Genomic DNA, 16,142 nt, shown 5'->3' with positions numbered 1-16,142 from the left:
TGTATCTGATTAAACGAAGCGGGTTACAAAGTACGAAACATTCAAGAGACGCTTGGAGTCTGAAAGACTCAAATCTACGAGACTTTGAAAAACGAGGAAGCGATTCTTGCTCAGTCCGATTCTGGGTGTTTCCATGTTCAGAGTGAATTGTATGCGGCTCTACAGACAGTCAAGTAAATAAACGTTTCCTGAAATGGTTTGACTGTTATCGTGCTAAAAACTTTCCGCAAACTGGACCGCTAATAAGAGAGCAATCGAGTTCCATAGCGCTATGGGCATCGAAGACTTCGAAGCGTCCCGTGGCTGGGTTCAAAAGTTCGTTGCACGACATCAGCTGAGCAACGCTGTCTTGTGTGGTGATCGAGGGGAGGTGAAGTTGGAGACAGTGAGTGAGTGGAAAGAAAGCCACCAGGTCTTTTACTTGTCTCATTTTGGAGCAAATAGTCCTAACTTTGTTATATTTTGTCATATACCTGTACTGTATGCTGCAGTTTTTGGGCAATATATCGTTGCATTTTGTTGCTTGTGTTGTCCCACATGTATGTTGTTAACATACTTGGACGTTCATCACAGTTGTTTCACTGTTCTCATTAAAAAAAAAAGAAGTATGGTAATACTTTAATACTTTTGTTCTGTTGATGTTTGGTATGGACTGTCAACATATACATTTTTTTATATGTAACGTATCTTGTGCTGACCATGTCCACCTGTCAAATTTAGAAATCAATGTGGCGCCCAAGCCAAAAAGTTTGCCCACCCCTGGGCTAGATTGATCTCTCCTGAACAAGAAAAAAAAAACAAAAAAAAAACACTGAAACATGCTTGCTTGTATTTTTTTTCTACATTGTTTGGCAGTTGGGACAAAAAATTTGAGTTATGTTACATTATTACTGGCATACAAAGACATTGTGCTATCTTCATGGGAAAGTTAAAATCAGAAAGCATTGTAGTGTTCATCTTACTGAAAAAGAGTTACCAATGTTACACAATTAGAATTGTATTGCATAATTTCACTGAAGAAATCATTTTTCTGTAAAATAACTGCACTTTCATTATCTAGCAATAATACATACTCTTATCAGCTTCTTCAGTGTAGAAATAAAATTGAAATCGGGAGTAGATTTCTAACCTTTGGCCCGGCCCTCCACAATAATTTCTGCTTCTCATTTGGCCCCCCGAGAAAATAATTGTCCAGCCCTGCCTTAACACATTCATGTTACTTATCAAGTCTCCTCTTCACAGAATACTTGCCAGGAATTACTGTGTAAACCCAAGAAGCTCCTCCAACATTCAATTTAAGGACACAGGCACTCACACACATAACAGTTAACAGCTAAAGTAGACATCACAACTCTGCAAACACCAACAGCTGACATAGCACGACACAGCATCATGATTTTGGCAGCAATCGAATTAAATGGGACGCGTGTGTGTGTGTGTGTGTGTGTGTGTGTGTGTGTGTGTGTGTGTGTGTGTGTGAAAGGAATTTAGACAAGAGATAAAAAAAGCGAAGACAGATGAAGCTGGAAAAATATAACTTCAAGTTGTTATTTATTACAGCAATTTGATTTCTTGATAAAGCAAATTTGTTGTGGTCTACTGAAATAATTCATTTGACATTACATATTTTAAAAAAAAACCCGCTAAATTAGAAGAGAATGACTACCAAATCTGTAATTACTTTGTTTTAGTAAATAATATTGAGTTAATAACACAGTGCTGCCACTGCATTTGTCATCTGCATTACAATGGCAGTGAGAGTGTTTTTTATAGTACAATAACACCCAATATTTTATGTTGTTTTTCTTTTAAAGGCTCTACCTAACTGTAGGAGCTTTAGGGTAAGCTAGCTACTTTTGCCAATTTATTGTAGCTTTGCTAGCTACGTTTCTCTTGTGGGTAGCATTAAGCTAACAAGTTCGGGTTTTAAATGTGAGAGATAATTATTTGTTGAAACAACTAAAGCTCCCGTGCGTAATTAATGGCAACACAAAGATTGCCAATAAGATGGAAAATATTGGGATAACGACGGGTTAGATAACGGAGTCTGCGATGACTGAGCACGATGTCCGTGAATTTTGTCTAAAGCAGACTTAAAACGTACGTCCAAGATGTGACCGCAGTTTCACCTCCAAGTTAGTGGCTTCCCAGTTACCTGAGCACGAGGCTACAAATAGTAAAGACAGTGAGAATCTGTGCATTCTCTTCGGGTGTTTTGTCTGTCACCACACAGGACAACTCATTAGCAACAATGCTAATCCTGACGTTATCTTGCATCACGCACGACCTCCAATATCAACCCGAAACTTGACCAACGCTGTGTAGTTTGGGCATCCTTTACCACCACCGACAAACAGAGGTTGGGTAACCATATGATTTAGGGGGGAAAACAGAGCTGACGTCAACCTCCGCGGTGAGCAGGCAGACAGTGCCGCGCTGTTCTTCCTCCTGCGGCTCAGTACAGCAGGCAAGTGGGCTGCTTCACAGGCCGCCAAAGAGGCAGTTGCAAGATTCCTCATATAACTGCCATTAGTGTTGCTTTTTAAAATGTGAGCTATTTCCCGAAACGCAGCATTTAATATTCGGGTTACTCACCTGAAATCGAAACATCTTTCAGGGTAGGTAGGCGCATCAACAGTGAAACAGCGCGCGAGTGACGCACTGGTTACGTTCACGTGAACGTGCGTTTGGACATGACGTGAACGAGCACGCATTCGGGCGCGGACGAGTACGCTCCTCTTGATTCTCTCCTGATTTGATTTGCTGGTGGACCAACAGTTATTGTATGAAGCATTTTAAGAACCTGTAATGTCACTTCCCAAAAAGTTAACTGTGTAAAGAAAAGAAAGTCGGGTAGGGTTATTGAACTGGAATATATGCTATCGACACATTTAGGTACCTTAATTGAAAACAACTCTGTTAAAAAATAAATCATCATATTGTAGGCAAACCGTAGTACCCTTGATTTTTAATTTAATGTATTAACATTTCTATGACACTAAATTCCATGATTTAAAAATTAAGTTTGTGAGTTGCTCAACATGTGACTTCCAGACTTTTTCCAGACGTATGACTCCAGGATTATTTAATGTCTCACTGGTACAGGGGGGATTAATCGATACGAGATGCGAGAAAAATGACAGAAATGGCTAAAATTAAATTAACGTGACCACTCCAAAATCCATCCATTTTCTGATCCACTTAATCCTCACAAGGGTCGCGGGGGTGCTGGAGCCTATCCCAGCCGTCTTCGGGCAGTAGGCGGGGGACAGGGCGGGTTCAGTTTCCAGTTTTGGTGTGTGATGTGTGAATGGTTGAATCAGTGAACTACAGAACGTATAATCTATAGTACGGTTCAATCAAGAAGTCTCCTTCCATGCCAGGTCTAGTTGTTTGCGTGATAGAATATACAGCACAATGTAAATTATGTTTCTCCATGAGTGATTATAAGTAGCATCAATAAAATTACACAAGGAAATAATATGGAATTAAATCAGAAATATGCCAGGGTTTCATACATTGTTTATTCTTACATGTACAGTATTAATCAGTCGTACTCAAGCATTTTTGTAATTACATGTTGTCCGTCATGTAGGGGGACACACTTTTTTTCTGACTCCCTTCAGACCAACACAATCCCAAAAATTCACATCAGGAGGATGAACTCTGGACAAACCGCGAATGGCAAAGAAATTTTGCTTTGAAAGAAGGAACAAAACATGAATGAGGTATTTGCCTTTTTCCACATTGCTCAAATAGCTCAAACACTGCACATAATACATCAGAATATCACTCTTCATCAAGACATTAGATCTCAACAATATAATGAACACATGTTTAGGTCATCAGAGCAAGAGATTGGACAAAATGCAAGGATACTCAAAAAAAAAAATTCAATCCAAAATAATCACCTCTGAACATTCTCAAACCATCCAAAAAAATGAAAGTTTAAAAGGGTTTTAGGTGCATTATAAATTCATTTGACACGCAAATAAAAGTATATCATCACATTCCTTTTCCAAAGAAAAGATGTTTCAAACCAGCCTTACTTCACTGTATGCAATGAAAATTGAAAAAGCCATTGTATTAAAATTGTAAACCAAAGTGACAAAAACCAAAAAAAAAAAAAAAACCCAAACACATAATGAACACACGTCCAACAAAACCTATTACCTATGATCATGTCAGGAATATACCTTACTATTGTACATAAAAGTTGCCGCTACACTTCACATTAAGACATAATAACAGGAGTAAAACCTCGTCATTCTTTAAGTTTCCAAACGATATCATGACTACAGAAAATAGAAAAGAAATAAAAATACTCTTGACTTAAGAGCATGTTGGTGGTATAAACTGTACACAACTTTTCTCTCGCAACACACATGCACTCACTCGAACCGTGAAGATACCAGACAGACCCAAAACAGGAAGTGGGCGGGCAGTGCATGATCACTTGCTGCTGAAAGAGCGAAAGTGATAAGAAATGTGCGGAATGAAAATCTCACAGTATCGAATATGCTAATTTGCTGTCAGCAGAGGGAAAAAAAAAACACATTGTGCTCCAAAGATATCTCATTGGATGAGTGCAAGTGGTCGCACAGGAGGAAATAAAACTACAGTCCAGATATTCATTCATTTCAACACATATTCGAGGATTTACACATCAATTCTGGTATCTTCGAGTAATGAAGGTTTGCAAGTACCTCAGCTTGTCATTTGTAGGACACAAAAGACGGTCAGGGGAAAGGTCCTTGGTTGAGTTGTTTGTCATTTAATACACATTGACAACTGTGCTCCGCTTGGTCCCCAAAAAGTTAAGCAATACAGTGACAATGGTGAGAACCACCACTCGGTGGCAACATGAATGTGCCTTCAGGACTTGCAGGCTGAGTGTAGTCCAGCTTAAAAACCACAAAAACCAAAGTGACAAAAACCAAAAAAAAAAAAAAAACCCAAACACATAATGAACACACGTCCAACAAAACCTATTACCTATGATCATGTCAGGAATATACCTTACTATTGTACATAAAAGTTGCCGCTACACTTCACATTAAGACATAATAACAGGAGTAAAACATAATAACCTGTAAGCATACGAGTTGAAAAAAAAATACAATGAGTTATCATTCTCGTCATTCTTTAAGTTTCCAAACGATATCATGACTACAGAAAATAGAAAAGAAATAAAAATACTCTTGACTTAAGAGCATGTTGGCGGTATAAACTGTACACAACTTTTCTCTCGCAACACACATGCACTCACTCGAACCGTGAAGATACCAGACAGACCCAAAACAGGAAGTGGGCGGGCAGTGCATGATCACTTGCTGCTGAAAGAGCGAAAGTGATAAGAAATGTGCGGAATGAAAATCTCACAGTATCGAATATGCTAATTTGCTGTCAGCAGAGGGAAAAAAAAAACACATTGTGCTCCAAAGATATCTCATTGGATGAGTGCAAGCGGTCGCACAGGAGGAAATAAAACTACAGTCCAGATATTCATTCATTTCAACACATATTCGAGGATTTACACATCAATTCTGGTATCTTCGAGTAATGAAGGTTTGCAAGTACCTCAGCTTGTCATTTGTAGGACACAAAAGACGGTCAGGGGAAAGGTCCTTGGTTGAGTTGTTTGTCATTTAATACACATTGACAACTGTGCTCCGCTTGGTCCCCAAAAAGTTAAGCAATACAGTGACAATGGTGAGAACCACCGCTCGGTGGCAACATGAATGTGCCTTCAGGACTTTCAGGCTGAGTGTAGTCCAGCATAAAAACCACAAGAGGGAGCAACATAGCAACGCGTCATTGACAAGACACAAACCAAAGGAGAGTAAAGGGGGGTTCACTTCCAACCCACCATTTGGCCATTATTCTTGATGGATTTTTGTCATGTTTATGGTGCCCAGACTAGCAACTGTGAAGTACCATACAAGTTAGCTTTACTCTTATCCTACACTACATTCAGAAACCCTTGTTCTCTCTTGCGGCTGGCCACCGTTTTCCTGCATTACTCTCCCCTGCATCAGACATCTCTCTTTCTTGGCCCCTTCCATTTTTTTTCCCTGCTCAAACATACCATCTTCTACTACTGCACTCAGTAAAGTAAAACTTGTTTTTGTTCTTTGTTATTAGTACCATTTCACTCCACTCGTAGACTGTTAGTACCTATTGTAGATCCTGAGTAGCAAATAACACCTTCTTCCGCCATCTACTCATTCCTTGAATGAGGATTTATCCATCCAGTATTGGAATGACGATGACAGGAAAAGTACCAGAAACAATATTTTTTAAAGTCTTTTTTTTTTTTTTAACAAAAATGCTCCAAATGTTTGCTGCACCCCTTTTAAATAGTGCCAGACTGACGTCTTTTCCTTTTCCATTCCTCTTCTCTATTTCATTTCCCTCAAAAAAGTGTCTCATCAATGTCATCCCCGGTTGCACAAGTGATCACTTTTCTGTCAATCCGTCATCTTCTGTGATGCCCTGAGCGCGGAGCTCGTCCAGAACATTGTCCAGGTGTCCAGGGTCAGGAAAACCATGACCTGTCAGGTTAGAGCCAAACTCTGTTTTGTGGTGGACCTAAAGAAAAAAGGGGACAATTCATTCACTGGAATCAGATATGACTGTTCTAGTATATTTCAGCAATGAATCGACGATCTCAAGAATGTACCTCATTCCATATAACCGTGTCAGATTCTCCTGTAGTGCTTGAAGTCCCAACTGAAAAGATCAACCTGCGGTCCCATGCTACCAGGAGCAGTCTCAATACCTGGTAACAAATGTTCTTATAAATAAAGGATAGGATGACATTATAAATCATGCACAGGAAAATTGCCAAACTCCGGTGAGTAGATGGATGCCTGGCCATTACTACGACAGGAATATTAGTAAAGGACAAGACAAGACAAATCAGATCGTACACACCAAATACTTCCGGTCACACCTTTACCGTCCTTGATTTATGCTGTGAGGCACAATCATGATGGAACAGCAAAAGGTGTTCCGACAAAGTCGTGTGTGCAAGCAGCAGTTACAGTAGGGTGAAGGACGTTTACCTTGCGTCCCTTGTCACTGTCTGGGAGGTAGCAGTGTCTTGGGAAGCCTCTGGCTGTGAAGGGCTTCCCTGGATTCGGGTGCTCTGGACCCTGATCACACGCGAGGAGATGAAATCCCACAAAGATCAACATCATTGTTCCAGAAATATCAATGTAATTCAAACTAACACATGGGGGTGCTAACTTCTTTTCAAATACCTGGATGCCTGGTGGGATGTTATAGATTATGCGGATGCTTTTGCAGTCGGGATGCCCCGGTAGTGAGTGAGGGATGATGTGGTACTCCATCTTCCCTGCTGGTTGGTTTCCAGTCTTTACACCATAGATTGTTTTACAGGTGGGACACTGAAGGCTGGTACAAAAGGAAGACATTTGGTATATTTACGGACTTTGATGGAATTGATTTCAATGGAGCAGCGGGGAGGCAGTCCAGTCCAGGGCAACAAAACGGTAAATAAATGAGTATTACGGTCTTCATTTGTTATTGTATTGTTTCTGTTCAGAGTTGTCACTTGTGGAGTTATTTACATGTATTTTGGGCATCTGTGTATGTGCATTACTTTATTTGCTCCCTGAATGTAAAAAAAGAGTCAAAGTATGTGTGTCACGTATGGGCATTAAATCGTAACTGTGCAATTGGACCTGCAGTGAAAATCCAGCTTTGGAGTCTGTTTTCTTCCCTATTTTCAGACCCACCTGCCATCCTTGTTGCCATTATTATACATGGCCACCAGACACTGGAAATGATACAGATGTCCACATTGCGCTAGTCGTCCAACAGATTCTGCTCTGGAAACAGGTCCCACCCCTGGACCTTTGTATCCAGAAGGACCCCCTAAAGGCTCCATACATATGGTACAATCCTGGTAGAGCAGTCATGAAGAGAGAAGAAATTAAAATCTCACCCTTCCCCGATCTTTTCATGAATGTGTTCTGAAAGCATAGCTGGTCTAACCTCATCTGGTGGACTCTTGACTTTTTGCAGGTACTTCTTAACCACATCTTCTGGAGTCTTACCTGCCGATAAGATTAAAGCACAATTGATGAGATAAATATTAAAGTACAGGGACTGGATGAATCCACATGTGTTTGTTGTGAGCACATCCCTGGTTTCCTTTGAACACAGTGCTTACCCTTACGAGCCTGCTTCTTGGTAGTCTTTCTGCAGCAGTGGCCAAAGCCTGGCACTGGTTTGATGTCACTCTTGCTGACAGGAGGAGGGTGTAGTACAAGTTTCGGAGGTCTTGTAAGACACACGGGCAGAGCAGCAGCACTCATCAGAATGCCCGTGATCCCTGAAATATAAGGCAATTGAATGAATTGAGTTGGAAAAGGTTGTTGATTGATTGTCATATACTATTATTTTTGATGAGAACGGCCAAATGCCGTAGCATGTGTATGTGGTAAGAGCTCACCTGCCAGTGCAGGGTGAACAGGGCTTGATCCGTTGAGATTCTTCACGGGCACAGTAGGCACACTGCAAAAAGAGACAGAAATTGTTTACAGTTGTTTCCAGAGACTTACCACGTATCTTTCTGGCTACCCTTTCAATAATATTTTCAAGAAATTAAGATCCTCACTTTGATAAACAGATGACTGTCATTTTGACTCTACAACCTCACAAGAACAACAAATGTTGGTCCCGCAAGTACGAAAAACTAATGATAGTATCTGGTGGGGAAAAACAGCATCCAAAATGAAATTCGGGCTAAAAAAACACATCTAGCACAACGCCGTCTTCTGTCTTTGCCGTCCCATTTTGCTCTATTTGTATCACTGTGTCTGACAACACATTGACACGGTATGGTTGGTGAGCCTATGAATTATCAAGGAGGGCTTTGTGTGCGTGTGTTTTTCAAAGCTAATCCACAGACTTCTCATCTGCTCAGAGATGGACGTCATACAGCCTTTCTTTGGGGGATTACCTGCATCGTCACAAAGCCAATCATCTCACCTCTCAGTGACAAATCACATTTACAGACTTTGATGAGAGGATTTGTTCCACGTAATTGAAAATACTGTATTTATTGTCTCAAGTTATGTCCAAAATGTTTCAACTATCGGTATTACGTGGTGCAGTGCTACAGCATTGCAAACCCCAGTCCCAACCATGAATAACATCATGCCAATAAAATTGGGCATAATTGGCTGTTATTTCAAAAAGTTACATTTAGAACCGTATTGGGCTACTCACTATTGTATGTAATGTGCCCATTCAGACCACGTGGCTGTAAGAAGACAGCATTTGTAGATCAGCACCAACAGAACAGGTAACACCTGGTTTCTTGCTTTTGGAAGCTTGCCAAGAGTTTCAAGGAAATTGCGAGATTTTGTGTACTGTAATTTCCGGACTATGGAGCGCACCTGATTATAAGCCACAACCACTACATTTTTAAAGGAAAAAACATTTTGTACACACACAAGCCGCACCTGTCTATAAGCCACAGGTCTCCATATTGTAACATGAGATATTTGCAAAGAAAGACGGTACACAGAAAGAGGTTTCGACATTTAATAACATACCTTAACTTTTCTTTGCCTGTAACGCGGCAGCACAACGGCAGTAAAACAGCACTCACATGGCTGGTTTAAAAAATAAATCAATAAAAGTCACCGTTCCCTGCCGTAACACTCGGTCAACCATTCCTTCATTAGGCTTTCTACCATCCATGCTTTTGTGTCAACTTTCAAGACAATGTCTTTCGGGGGGTTTTCTTTTGGCGTACGTAACCAGGTGAATAATACTATGATTGTTGTAGTGAATGCTGCCTCGTTTAATAAATGGGGCACTGCCACTTTAAAAGGAGCGTTGGATAATCTCGTGAGACTGGGACCACGAAGGGAGACGAACACTGAGCTGATGTATCTGCAATCGGCATTGTAACCCGGCTGATATTAACCCAATTTATCCCACCAGTTACATTTGTGAAGGACAACAATGATTTAATTTACAGGGCTCTAAAATTTTTTATTACTGATTACTTAAAAGTGCTAGCAATGACACCTGATTTTGACTTTTAAATGTCTGGGAAAAATTTGGGATTAAATGGGTTAAGAGTAAAATATCGAGTTGGAACGGTGTCGCATGGTGGGTCGCGTGAACAGCAATGAAGCAGGGGAGATTAGTTGTTTTCCGCGTGTTTCGGGCACATGCTGGAAAGTGCTTACAAGCCACTACTGTAGTCTATTTTTGTATACTTTTCTATTTGTTAGTCACATTTGACATATCTCAGTCTTTTATTTTATTAATGCTGTACATTTTCTATGTTCAGTGAAGAATAAAGCCTTCTTAAAAATGATTTTGTGTACGGTTAAGTCTGTCCTAGACCCAGCCACACAAGCTTTCGGATTGCAGTCCAGCGCAAAACACGGGAGAAGTGCGCCCTCTAATGGCCGATTGTTTTCACTGTGACACATGATAGCGTCTCACTGTTAACTTTTCTGCTCGAGCGCTCCCTGGCGGTCATTGGAAAAATGTTTAAACAGGCCACATCATTAAATACGCCGCAGGGTTGAAAGTGTGTGACAAAAGTAGCGGCTTATAGTCCGGAAATTGCGGTAATTCCAAAAGACTGATGATGAAACATAAGACACCTCTATAAATAAAGTTGAGTTGAGTAGCTGGAGATTAAACAAAAAAAGTGTGCTTCTGTGATCACACATTTGCAGAAAAACTGATTCATTAATTAAAAGTCATGTAAAAACAGTGAGACAACCGGGAAGGTAGCAATGATCTGTTGTTTCCTGTTGGTTTACCTTGAAAAGTGTTTCTGTGTCTGCGCACAAAGCTGATATCAGTTGACCCAACTTCGTGATTCATTTTGGCATAAGTGAATGACTCACTGGCATGCATGGAGATGGTCGAGAAATGGCATATGACGGATTATGATTACATGCGTTTATATATATATATCAGATGCTATTATTGGAAGTCATGAGGACACACCACTTTTAATATACTCAGTAGTGGCAGTGTATGCAACATTTGTGCTGAAAAAAAGGCACATGCTAACTCACTAGTGAAGAAAAACTGAACGTTTGGGATAAAGGTTAAATTAAAACAAAATTAAAAATCAATACTGTTTTTAGTTTTCTTTCGCAAAGTGCATTTTCCAAATTTACTCCTCTGATTTCAAGATCATCTAGTATTAAAAAAAAAAGGCATGGTGCTCAAGAAAAGTAAAATATGTTTACAAGTTTTATTTTTCGTATTTATAGATAGTTGCACTTTATTAGTGTAACGCTGCATAGTGTAGAGTTTTGGCTCCATTTTAAAAAGCATGAAACTACAGCTACACATTTCAAAGCCATAGTATCACCTTCAATTCAAAATGCTCCCTTATATATTATCAATATGTCATGAATGCTGGTACAAGCTGCCATGTTTAATCAAAGAAAGTTGAATATCTCATCATCTTAATTGTCTTTATAATTAATTTGTACATACCGTACCTTAAAGAATTCCAGCTGTAAGAGCATCTGCTTGGTGGTGCGATTTTCTGTGATTTGCATATGATCCGTTGAGTCGACTAATTACGACTAGTGTTGGTGATCATTTGACTCGCAAAACAATTGTGGCAGCCCTATTACTAACACTAACTAACTTAATTAGATAAGAATACATTCATATTTTTCCATACGAAAAAAAATCATTTCTTTCATTATATCATGCAGATGTCATTTCTTAAGGTACAAATATCGCAATAATATCGATAATGCGATATTGTGTGGCGCCACTTGGCATCTTTGAGTATCATTTCAGTATCTTGATGCTGGGCTGGTTGTGCAAGTTTGGTCACGTGTGTTTGGGACTGCGATGTGCGTCACTGGGTATTCCGGCGCAAGAAGTTGCCGCCCCCCCCGACGCACCTGCTAATTTGGTAAGAGAAAGTAGTCTGCGCCTGGCCTAAAAAACAGGCGCATCTCTATTTTCGTGCCGCGACAAGTCAAGAGTGTTTGTCATTTGGTAGACAAGCTATGCCTCACTCGGTGTTACTTCCGCACCCACCGATCAATCAACGATTTAGTGATGTTGCTGGATGTCATCCATTTCTTTTTTAAAAATGACACCAGCGTGGGATAATCCTTTTGAATCACTCTAGCAATCAGTTCATTATGAAATCAGTTCATTAATGAATTTTGTTCATGATCATCTTAATAGTACTGCCCTGACTGCATGGCACAACTATATTCAACAACGGGCAGTCCGTCATTGCACTTGTCGCATGCGTGGCCGACTACATCATCCGCAAGGAGGGATCTTGCAGTTTACGTGCCAAGTTATGCACGGACTACAGAGAGTCTATTTCTGGTTCATCAATGCCGAGCTGGCATGCACTCCGAACACGCTCATTTTAATGCAAATGAAGGATTCCTATGATTGGCCAAGAAAACGCTGTTTCATCCTATGACACACAATGGCGCAAACGCCCCATTACACTCAAGTTTACCTGTGCAAAGTCGAGCAAAATGCCAAAAGAAAGAAATCTCCACCGATGCACACAAAGCACTTTACTTGCACCGGGAATGACAGGAAGTATGAGGCAGTATTCACCCAGAATCGTGCCGAATAAACGAGGCCAGCAGGTTTGCTTAAAAAGAGTACATGTTCCTAAGTGTTTTTGTTCTAAGAGAAATGCCAGGGCACAAATCCCAAAGCTGCCACCAATGTAGGCCATTTATAAACATTCTTCGACAAGTCTAATATAGTTTCATTGAGACAGGAGAATGACAGAGGAATTCAGGCAAGCTCCTTTTATACCCAGTCATGGCAACAAGCTGTTCCCAGGTAGCCTGGTCACCACTGGGATGTTCCAAACAGGTGTTTGATGAGCATTCCTCAACTTTCTCAGTCTGTCGCGGCCATAAAATTCTAAATTGATGATTATTTGCTAAAAACAATACAGTTTATCAGTTTAAACATTAAATATCTTGTCTTTGTAATGCATTGAATGAATTAATAGTTTGAAAATGATTTGCAAATCATTGTAACTCTGTAATTCTGATTTTATTCATCACACCATCCCAATTTCATTGGAATTGGGTTTAGAACTGAGAGCAAAGATCGATAAACAGCACTAAAAACATAACTCATAATTCTCTCCTGAACTCTGTGTGCACATTCACAGATGACAGTTCAACTCCACTGGACATCTTTAATTTGCTCAAGACAACAATCGGATCGAAATAGGACTTCTGACCATTCACAGAGATTCTCCCAATCCTTTAAGAATAATATTAAAAGCATTTATTACAATAAATATTTTCTAAAATGAAAAAAAAATACATGCAATAATCTGTAAATTGTCAAAGGTCCATATATAAATATAACTAACACAAAATGAAATGTTTGTTCCTTGGCCATACTTTTTTGAAATCAGTTGACAACACACAAAAATGAATAAAATGTGCCTTTAGATGATTTGTAAGGGTAATCACATCTGCTAAAAATAAAAAATAAAAAAGCAACACTGAGTGAGAAGCACTACAGCAATGTAAAAAAAATAAAAATCTTCTTGCTGTAGGGGGATGGGACAGAAAGGAGCTTGAGTCTCTTGACCTTTCGTCAAAACACACATACTACCTCAGCTTTGTCTGTCACGCTCCCACAATCCCAATGCCCTACACTCTTCTTTATTCCCTCCGGCCCAGATGGACATCAGCTGGACTGATGGAGATGCTAGACAATAACACCCTACTACACATCTCTCTCACACATGCACAAAGGGTCAACAGATTCTTTTGACTACATTTATGAGCTTTAACTCCACCTCTGCTCCTCTGATTTTGGATCCAAATATATAGCAGTTTGAATACATGCAAGTAATTTGATGTTTCATTTGAGAACTTAATTTTCCACCACACGGTACCAACAGAGCTTGTGTGACATTTGTTTGTGGATCTTGCTGTTACGAGAGAAATTATATTCAATTTTGAGGATAATTTATTTTATTTGCAAGACAAACAAAATGCCATCCATCCATTTTCTATTCTGCTTATCTTGTTTAGGTTCGCAGAAAGCTGGAGTTTACAACCTGGACTGGTCGCCAGTCAATCAGAATGACAAACAATTCACACCATCACCAAGTGGGAACTGAACCCATGTTTGCACATAAGTGCGGCGAGTGAACCACTACACTCAGTGACTCAAATGAAATAGTAAATGGTAAGGTGGACCAACAGTCAACTAGCTAGCTATGGTTCAACGCTGGATTCTGAGCAAATGTGGTCGGAAATTAAAATCAAGGCACTTCTCAGAGGTATGTTTGCAGCTAGTCTGCATGCATCAGAGTCCAAACAAAATAGTCCTTTCTCACACTCATTCATTGCTTTTGTTTGCTTCCCAGAATGATGAATTGCAGGGAAAGCACACATTCCTCACTTCATCTCCTGTGAGGACTGTCAATATTTACGCTTACTGCGGGAGAGAAAAGGGCAATGTGGCCATGAGCACAATAAATAGTGTGTGAATGCAATATCTTTCTGTTCCGATTTGTATCATATGATCTGATTGAGTGTTTGTGGACTCGTTTCTTTGTTTTAAACCTCCCCCCATCAACCCGTGAGCTGTGGTCTTGGGTGCTGTCTCAGATTAGTTCTAAGATGCACATGCACAAGCACACATGGCTTCATATGTATATTCATCCCCTTTGCACAATTGTAAGGGAGGGGGGTGGAGACAATAGTGTCTACCCCATATATCCACACAAAAGACATCCTCATTATGATAATTCACAGAGCACAGCGCGGCCATTCCACCACATGACCCCCACCCCACTATGTACATCCATGTGTCACCAAGGCTGAAAAGCCTAGTGTGAAAGTAACGATTGTATGTATAGCTCTAGCATCGAAAACGACATTTAACGGATAAAAGCAGAGAAAAAACCCACAGATGAGTGAAAATTATAGCAGTGGGTGGCAGTAGATAAAACAATTCAATGTAAAAAAAAAAAAAAAAATCAAAATAAGAATTCGTGGGACAAAACGGAGAGGGGGGGATGGAAGGGGAACAAGTAGCAGAGACTCAGTATTGTGCTGCTAATATGGCCCGGGCTTGTGTACTCCAACAAAGGTTACTGTGGAGACCAACAATGAGGCTTTGAGGGGCCCAGACTGCTGGGAAGTGAAGGGACAGAAGGAGGGAGAGGAACCACAGGGTAAAGAAATCAAAAAGTTTCAAGGACAGGACTACACACACACACACACACCCACACCCACACCCAAACACACACACTCACAACATTTCAAAACCATGTGGTTATAAGGTTAAAATGATTATCAACACCAAGCCCTTTTTTTTATTTTAAAAACATTCTTTCTTTTGGAGTTTCTACTTCCCCTCCAGTGGAGTTTAAGATCAGGGGATGTCATTAATATTTGTCAACTGTGGGCTTGTGAAACCCTTTGAGGGTCTCTTGTGATTTAGGGCAATACAAATAAATTTGATTATCTGTATTCAATACTATGACTGTGTTCTCCTTTGTCTTACTTACTCATGCACAGTCAACAAACCGCGCCGAAATAGGGGCAGAGGAATGCCAAGAAAGAGACGTGGGACTGATCCAGGGGAGATTATTTGTTGGTGTTGTGGGGCGAAAGGCCACATTTCCCGTGACTGTCCCAAGAGTAAATTTGTAAGTGCATGACGAGACATTCCTGCTTCTCAGCAAGAGATAGCAACTTTCCTTGTTGGCTTCGTGATGGAAGGAAGTTTCATTTTGAAGGAACACGGAAAGTGATAGCGGCTTGTTTGACAGTACATTGATGGTGTATTTCGATATTTGGATGAGGTGAGGTGTTCTAGCGCAGGGGTCCCCAACCTTTTTTGCCCCACGGACCGGTTTAAGTCAGACATTATTTTCAGGGACCGGCATTTAAGGTGTGGCGGAATTAATACAACAAAATAATATGGTATGAGCTGCATGAAAACTGTGGTGTTTTCGAAATACAATAATAAACACAAGGAGCGTCTAATCTGGTCGCAACACTCTTATCGCTCTGGTAATGTTTAATGCCTTCAAAATACGATACAACGCAAATTCAAAGTGCATGAAAATGACGACTCACCACAGC

The 16,142-nt window shown here is 40.2% G+C and overlaps 2 protein-coding genes across 4 annotated transcripts in view; both read right to left on the bottom strand.

Annotated features, from left to right (window-relative positions):
* patl1 (PAT1 homolog 1, processing body mRNA decay factor) overlaps positions 1–2,712 on the bottom strand; it is a 40,314-nt gene extending 37,602 nt beyond the window's left edge. For both annotated transcript variants that reach the window (XM_019879691.1, XM_019879692.1), the window contains exon 1: positions 2,596–2,712. In XM_019879691.1, the coding sequence (XP_019735250.1) occupies positions 2,596–2,610 (15 nt within the window). In that variant the 5' untranslated portion in view covers positions 2,611–2,712. The remainder of the gene's footprint in view (positions 1–2,595) is intronic.
* Positions 2,713–4,995: 2,283 nt separating this feature from the next.
* LOC109521685 (E3 ubiquitin-protein ligase DTX4-like) overlaps positions 4,996–16,142 on the bottom strand; it is a 35,538-nt gene continuing 24,391 nt past the window's right edge. For both annotated transcript variants that reach the window (XM_019879693.1, XM_019879694.1), the window contains exons 5-12: positions 8,483–8,544; positions 8,201–8,362; positions 8,023–8,084; positions 7,764–7,930; positions 7,266–7,419; positions 7,068–7,157; positions 6,683–6,781; positions 4,996–6,591 (exon numbers count right to left, since the gene is read on the bottom strand). In XM_019879693.1, the coding sequence (XP_019735252.1) occupies positions 6,460–6,591; positions 6,683–6,781; positions 7,068–7,157; positions 7,266–7,419; positions 7,764–7,930; positions 8,023–8,084; positions 8,201–8,362; positions 8,483–8,544 (928 nt within the window). In that variant the 3' untranslated portion in view covers positions 4,996–6,459. The remainder of the gene's footprint in view (positions 6,592–6,682; positions 6,782–7,067; positions 7,158–7,265; positions 7,420–7,763; positions 7,931–8,022; positions 8,085–8,200; positions 8,363–8,482; positions 8,545–16,142) is intronic.

The sequence above is a fragment of the Hippocampus comes genome, unplaced genomic scaffold (genome assembly GCF_001891065.2).
Source record: "Hippocampus comes isolate QL1 unplaced genomic scaffold, H_comes_QL1_v1.1 scaffold158, whole genome shotgun sequence".
In the NCBI taxonomy this organism is placed as follows: domain Eukaryota; kingdom Metazoa; phylum Chordata; class Actinopteri; order Syngnathiformes; family Syngnathidae; genus Hippocampus; species Hippocampus comes.
Note: the sequence above shows the minus strand (reverse complement) of the source record. Positions and strands in the feature narration are given on the sequence as shown.